General features: G+C 36.4%; 1 protein-coding gene across 2 annotated transcripts; it reads right to left on the bottom strand.

The window, feature by feature from the left end:
• Positions 1–1,036: 1,036 nt before the first annotated feature.
• On the bottom strand, positions 1,037–4,659 carry LOC149554812 (Basic-leucine zipper (bZIP) transcription factor family protein). 2 transcript variants are annotated; one of them, XM_089828823.1, is made up of 5 exons: positions 4,073–4,659; positions 2,593–3,961; positions 2,162–2,294; positions 1,970–2,054; positions 1,037–1,579 (listed from the first exon to the last, which is right to left on the bottom strand). In XM_089828823.1, exons 2-5 carry the CDS (start codon positions 3,927–3,929, stop codon positions 1,224–1,226), a joined length of 1,911 nt encoding a protein of 636 aa, XP_089684949.1. In that variant the 5' UTR covers positions 3,930–3,961; positions 4,073–4,659; the 3' UTR covers positions 1,037–1,223. The 2 variants fall into 2 exon arrangements, with proteins under 2 accessions (XP_089684949.1, XP_089684948.1); XM_089828822.1 differs by having other exon boundaries at positions 2,593–4,659.
• Positions 4,660–7,815: the final 3,156 nt, after the last annotated feature.

The raw sequence follows: 7,815 nt of genomic DNA, 5'->3' as shown, positions 1-7,815 counted from the left end.
ATATGATCGATAAGCTTCCCATACAACGTTGGGATTTTGGCAAGCAACACAAAGGCAATTGCACCCAATTGGATTTTGATTTAACTTATCACGGTATTATAACCCTGCTCTTAATCATTTGAGTTTTTTGTAATGACCATGCTATAAGATAATATTTACAAAGACAATTCAAGGGCATGTTTCAACCTTTCACATCTCCAAGCATTTCACAAAAATTGGTCACTAAAGAATTCCAGGACAGTCCTACAACCATCTTCCATCTTACATTGGATTTTTGGTGAGCAACACAGAGGCAATTGCACCCAATTGGATTTTGATTTAACTTATCACGGTATTATAACCCTGCTCTTAATCATTTGAGTTTTTAGTAACAACCATGCTATAAGACAATACTTACAAAGACAATTCAAAGGCATGTTTCAACCCTTCACATCTCCAAGTATTTCACAAAAAATTGGTCAGTAAAGAATTCCAGGACAGTCCGACAACCATCTTCCATCTTAGATGTAAGTTCTGTCATCACAATTGTACCTTATTTACTACAAGGTATTCCCGAGCAGTGATCTAGTTACACTATTTTATTGCATATAATCTAGTCTGCAAGTCAATATCGAATCATCAATACATCATCTGTGTTAACTGTCAACGAAGTCTCAAACATTTGCAAACATTTCACATATCTCTAATGCATAACCATTTGGATGGAGTGTATCATTAAGCCAGCCAAATTTATTCTCCAATTGCTTTGACATAACTTTCTAGTCAGCAAATCCCTTGTACTCACGTGTATGCAAAAAAAAAAGTTAACACAAATAAAGTACACGATGCTGCTCAGTTTTGTCAAATGACCATATCTGCCAATTCACAAAAATGTGGAACGGAATTCAAGTTTTGGTTTTCTGATGTAAAGGTACATCCTTGCAACTTTGAAAGTATGAACAAAATGCACCATCAAATGTCAGAATTGGTATACCTAAAAATATAGCTTAGGACACAAATCAACTTAAAAATAAGAAATATAAAAGACAAAAGCAAGTTAAGGAGACTAATTTCCCTTCCAGTCATCATTGGTTCCATTCAATGTGTAGTAAACAATTTATGTATGCACAATCCTTCCATTAGTTTGCCACATCCCTTCAAACAAAAAATGTGGCAAAGAAGGAAATTGATAATTTAATAATATAAATATGTCCAATATTTCAAAGTCACCACAACTCGATTGATTAGCAATTCATATTTGATGAATCTAGGTCACTAGAGGAACCTGTAAGGCCAGGAAAGGTGGTAAATGTGTCTTGGAGGGATTCATTCTGATTAGTTTGCTTCCCTGGAGACTGTTGGGTGTTTTTGAACTGCTGCTGCTGCTGCTGCTGTTGCTGTTGCTTCTGCTGCTGTTGATGTTGCTGTTGTTGTTGCTGCTGCAATTGATATAGAGAAAGATGTGGTCCCTGCTGCTGAAGCTGAAAAAACGATGAATTCATTGGCATTTGCTGATTCAGACCAGTAGAATTACCATTACCTAGCTGTCCAGTGGCTAACTTCAGCCGTTGAACCTCCTCCCCAAGTGCATCATTCAATGCTAATCACAGAAAATTTCGCTGTATATTAGATGCAAAAATCCACTACCCTCTTATTCATGAATAGACCACTAATGATACCAGAGAAGGGGCTCTCTCAAAACATTAGCAAGCAGATAACTAAAATACTCTGGTAGCTGAAGTGCTGCCAGACTTATTTAATTGTATGTTTTTTTATCAACCATTGAACTCCCAAAGTGAGGTAAAATTTGACATGCAAACAAAGGACAAAAGGAAACTGAGCAGAGTGATTAACTTATTGAACCTACTACCTAATTCAAAGTCAACTCAAGAATAAAATTCAATGACCTGTCCTTTCATATTCCCATGGCATGCCATACTTTAATCTAAATAGACAAACATGTAAACAATATATGGAACTTGTTCATTACCATCTCGAAGTTGTGCTTGCTGCTCCATTGCCTGCAGCCGAAACTTGAGTTCATTGTTTTGACTAGTAAGCCCTACTGAATCTCTCTGCAAACATAGAAGGCAACCCCAATCATTTATTGGAGCCTAACTGTACTAGGCTCATAAGACACATCCTGAGAGTGAAGCTTTTCTGACCAGTACACAGAACTCACCTGCAAGAGGGTTAGCTGTGCAGACAATGTGGTTGCCTCAGTTTGCAAGGTCTGTACTTTACGTTCTAGCTCTGAAATGTATCGCATCTTTCTTTCCTTGGAGCGTGCAGCAGACTGGCGATTTGCCAATATCCTGGAATGTACATGCAACAATCAAAGCAAAAGACTGAAAAAAAAAGTTCACAGAAACACATGTTTTCTGATAGCTAATTCAAATTAAATATAGATACTAATTACCTTGCAGATTATAAAATTTTGTAATTCTGTTAAGAGATTGGATTACACTACTACCAATAAAGCAATCAAATTATTCATGCCCAAGTTGCAATTTAACCTCTTTACCTAAAATTACCCCTTCAGCTAGATTTTGAAGAAATTAATGATATTTTTGTTTGGTCATCCAAAATCCTTAACTAGTCATGGGACCCTACCTTTTAGCACGCTTAGGATCTGCCATTGCAATCTCTGCTAGCTTCTCATTTGCCATGATCTTCTTAATCTCAGCTCCACTGAATTCTCCATTTCCAAAATCAAGATTGAAATTCATACTTCCATCCATTGAATTACTGTGGGAATGTCTGGCATTCTGGCCTTGAGGAGAGGGTCCCTGTTTTATGTCTTCTCCAAAGCTAGGCATCTTACTCATAGCACTATCCATGGAAACACTCCTCGAATGACGTGACCTGTACTGAAGGTTATCGCCTTGCCCTGCACTTCTTTTATTTCCATCTTTCTTCTCATATCCAATGGCAACATTATTTCTGTTCATGCTTTCAATCTCATTGACCTCGCTCTCAGATTCATCTCCACTGCTAATCTGGTCCCCAGTCTTCAGGCTCTTCTCTTTAACACTACTTCCACCACTGTCTTCCTGAACATCATCTGAGTTATCCGTCACCTGTTTATCTGGAGCTCTTGACCTGCTCAAGTTATTCACTTTCTCAACATCAAGGTATGAGGAATACATATCACTACCACCTTCTGTTTCTTTTTCACCCATGCCTTCCATGGTGTGGTTCCTATTTCTGTTCCAATCCATCTTGGTTTGTGCCATTTGGATCCTACTTTTGTCTCGATCAACTTCAGCATTTCCTTTCAAACTGGCTCTTTCGAATGAATTTACAAATCCCTGCTGAAGATCCCCAGTTGGAGACTGGGATCCACTAGAAAATGCGAAGGGAATATCACTGCAGACACGCCTATGTCCCTTCCGTGGGGGAAGACTGTCATTCATTTGATTTGAAGTTCTTCGGGTAAAGGGTGACAGTGGTGGAGGATTATGGGAGGAATTCGATGGGATCAGTGTATTGCCTTCTTGTTCTTCCATGGAAGTATCGCCCGACAAGGGGTCTGATAAAGAAGGTGTGGATGATTCTCTATAAGGAGAGGGACTTAACGGGGGCAAAGAATCCAGAGAAAAAAATGCAGGCTGAGATAATGATCTGGAATGTGAAGGAGCGGGATTAGGACTGAAATGCTGCTGGTTCTGAGAATTCTGTTGTGCCAATGACCATGATGCAGGAATTTGCATGAAATTTGACTGCACATAAGGTGATGTAGGTGGAAAATGTGGATGCGAGGGAGGGATTCCTTGCCGTTTGTTTCCAGGGCTTAAACCCTGTGAACTTGCATGAATAGGAGCCCGAATGTGACTGTTATTCGGTCCTGAAATTTCAGATTTATCCCTCGGTATGGACGAGGATGAAGTACCAGAAGACGACTGAAGCCTCTGAATATGATCGTTACATCTATCATCCATCGCCTCCATTTACCAGTTCTAAGATTTCCACAATTAATTTGCTAATTTCACAGCAAATAAATTTAAATTAAAAACACTTTGCTTCAATCAGAACATTAACTTATCAGGCCATTGTATTTCTCTAAATAACAATTACAAAAAAAGCTTGGCACCTGGATTTCATTAGCTTATTTTCACTGATTCTTGAAAACTCTTGCTTGGTAACTTAATTCATCAAATGCACTTCAAAACGCCATTTACAGACCCCTTTAAAGGTACGCAGGTGTTACATCTTATATTCACCCACTCAGAAACCCCAATAATCCCTGATAATAACTTTTCATCGTCCGCACTTCAAATGCCCTTACAATCCCCGTGATATCTGGACGCAGTCCCCAGAAAAAGACTAGTATATCGCCCAAACCCTAATTTAGCACCTTGATTTTTGACAATGGCACCTCGAAATCCCTTAGATTCCCCCGTATATACCTCGAATGTCTTAATAACCCCCTAAAACCCTGGCTTTTTAACACCGGAACTTCAAAATACCTCACAAACCCCAATTAGCCCTTCTCCTCTTGAACTTCAGAAAAATGCCACACGATTCCACGATCCTAGAGTAAAGACTGAAAACTCAGACGTACCTGTTTTAAAAAATGTTGCACTATTTGAGCTCCAAAATAAAATCACTGTTAAGCTTCCAGAAAATCTTGACCAGAAGGGGCCAAAACGGGGCTCAATTTTCTCGTAAGACTCTCACGAGCTCAATCAACGGCAAAAATCATTAAAAACCCTTCCTTTCCAAAATCTGACGCTACTTTAAGCCGATCTGGATGATAAAAAATCAACACTCCTCGCTCGAGCAAACAAGCAGACAAAAAGCATACATTCATTTCATCGGCGTGCATTCCGAACACATTTCATTTCGTTTGCATTTCGACCGTCTCTCGCAAAATCCCGATCCACCCGGATTTCATTTCAACATGTTTTCGAGTAAATCCGATGTAATTTCGTTTCATTTCGTTCGAATTTCATTCCGACACAATTTCATGCCGGCGGATTTCGTCGTGATTTCTGTTGTGACGTGGTATCCTAAAAAGATGCCAACGCGTTAGAAAATCCGCCACTTGAATGTCGACACGTGTATTATTTAAAGCAACGACTATCTTTTAGTCATCAACATAATGAATTTAATATTTCTCTCTTTTGACTTTATGATCAGCAAACATGGTCAAAAATAACCTTCACAATCCAACCACTCAAAAGTGTTTATTGTGATAGAAATGGAAGGCTATATAAGGTTGGTATTAGTTAAATTAATTTGAAATTACTATGACAAATTTGATCATTTAGATGGTATATTATTCATATTGTTTATGTATTGTCTTTTGTCTCCTCTCATCTAGTTGACACATGCACTCACTTTGTAAGACGTATAATAAATATACATTTGTCATTTATTGACACGTTTGTTAAGTTTGATCTATGTCTCATGTTTGTAAGGATAGTCAATCATGGTTTCCTACCTTCTCACTCATCTACCTTGTCTATAAATGTAAGGTTCCTTAAGTGCATTACTTACACTCTTATTATAAATAATAGATATTATTATTTGGGCTAAATTGGTTTCACTTGTAGAAGGTTGATGTACATTTGCCATTTGTTGACACACTTGTTAAGTTTTCTCTAAGTCTCATGTTTGTAAAGATAGTTAGTCGTAGTTTCCTACCTTCTCACTCATCTCCCTTGCCTATATATGTAAGACTCCTTATGTACATTACTTACACTCTTATTATAAATAATAGATATTACTATTTGGGCTAAATTGGTTTCACTTGTCGAAGATTGTTGTGCATTTATAGTTTTGTGAAGTTATAACAGTTTCTACATAAAAGTTAGTAAAATAATTATATATAATATTTTTTTAATTTTAAGATTCTACACTCAATTTTTCATTCTTGTAATCAAGAAAAGTTTTTTAAGGTATAATTGGTCTTAGTTTCAAATCATAATGTAGAATTTACTCCTAAACATTTTTAAATAGATTCAATTTTAGGATCATGTAAGACCCTTCTTAGGGCTACCCTAAAACAACACCATAAAGGAACAAATTAGCCTAGAAAGTAAGCCAACTTTGACTATTTAAGATTTTTAACTTAAGACTCAACCCTTAGTGTGTGTTGTTTGAGTTGTTCACATTCTCCTAGTAATATATGTATGCTAACTTCAATGTGAGCACAAGAGTTTGGGCACTAGATTTGTCAATACTAACAAATCCCTACTTATGTTTTATTGATATATTATTTTCTTCAACTATTAGTTTCACTACTTAGAGAGCATCATAGCATGACATGGCATCATCATCTTGTATCAATATTTACATCATTCTCTATAGATTAGGCATATTATGTGATTACTTGGTGATTACAAGTTGCAAAAGGTGATCAGCATTACCAATTATTTATTACATATGTAATAATATCAAGCTAAACAAGCTCCAACTAAAGAGAATCGTGCAGTTATTTTCATAGGCAAAGTTGATCTAATGAACATAACTTGAACCTATTTGCATGGAGTTCATCTCCAAATTCACATATAAGCAAATTGTCCAATAGTTTGCCAAAGCACCCCATCTTAGTTCAAATTTTAGAGTACTATTATTTATTATTTTACATGATCTTGACAAAGTACTACATCAAGCTAAGTTTTTAATTTATCCTTTGTCATTTCAAAAAGTGTGTTTAGATTTGTTATTATTTGCACACTAATACCTATGAGTATGAATTGTGAGCATTGAAATTGAGGGGAAAAAAAAGACTTGAAATCATGAAATCATAATCATAATTTAATTCTCATTTACCAAATACCACTACAAACCTAAGATAATAATAATAATAATCGATGGCTCAACCAAAACTTTAAGGCAAACATGACAAAACCTTTTTTTGGAAATGACAATAACAACGAAGATGCAACAACAACATCCTGGCCTACTGTCCTCAATTTTGAATTCACAAAATTGGGGCAACATTATGCAATTTTCTCATGAATTTGTAGTGGCATAAAGACAATTCATTGTTGTAAGGAAACTTGCAACCAAAAATATAACCATTTCCACATGACCCATAATAGATCTGAAATATATATGCAATTGAAATCCACATGCAAGAGAATAGACAACATACCCACAAAAATGTGACACGTGATAAACCTCGGGAAACCCTCATTGAGGGAAAATCTCAGTCTCCAAAGCATCCATCACCATGTATTATTTAACAAAAACATCATTGCAATACAACCATGAAAGCCTTCAAAGCCATAGTCACAACCAAGCAATCTATGTGAACAAGCATAAAGCCACACATCACATGTCATACTTCCAACCTTCATAAATGTTCTCTTGGCTAACCTATCAAGCCTTGTCTTACTCAACTTTTTGTTTTTGTCTTTTTCCCTTTTGTCTTGTCTCTACAACTACCCTTGTGGTTGTTTATATAGTAGCAAGACCCACAAAACTACCAAGTGGTATTACATAAACCATGTGCTAAAATCATGTGCTACCTAACTTGTTGACCCTACATTTAATATTGGACATTTAATTATTTTCCCCAATATAAAATGATTACATCAAATATTATCACATTGTTACAATACAACTCATTAAGAATGTCCCATGGAAATCTTTACATGTTGCACACCCATCTAGGTGCTCCTAGGTACAACATTGCATAATAGAATAAAATAATATAATATACGTAATATTATGCAATGTGTGCAACACCCATAATCTCAACAATCTCTCACTTGTTGTATATTGCATAGGGTCAATCTGTAGACACATAAACAAACAAAGAAATATTTCCTCCTAGCACATCCACCATCATGGATCAAAGTACACCATGTGCTCCATCTTGGT

The sequence above is a fragment of the Cupressus sempervirens genome, chromosome 5 (genome assembly GCF_028749045.1).
Source record: "Cupressus sempervirens isolate cs-2001-9-10 chromosome 5, ASM2874904v1, whole genome shotgun sequence".
Lineage (NCBI taxonomy): Eukaryota > Viridiplantae > Streptophyta > Pinopsida > Cupressales > Cupressaceae > Cupressus > Cupressus sempervirens.
This window is presented reverse-complemented; position numbering and strand designations above follow the sequence as displayed.

What these genes read in the sequence shown, in the direction of transcription:
- LOC149554812 (XM_089828822.1), bottom strand. Translation starts at nt 3,929, where the DNA reads ATGGAGGCGATGGATGATAGATGTAACGATCATATTCAGAGGCTTCAG. An exon ending in GATCCTAAGCGTGCTAAAAG is followed by an intron (nt 2,295 to 2,592) that starts GTAGGGTCCCAT and finishes TGTACATTCCAG; the next exon opens with GATATTGGCAAATCGCCAGT. An exon ending in GCAAGCACAACTTCGAGATG is followed by an intron (nt 1,580 to 1,969) that starts GTAATGAACAAG and finishes TTCTGTGATTAG; the next exon opens with CATTGAATGATGCACTTGGG.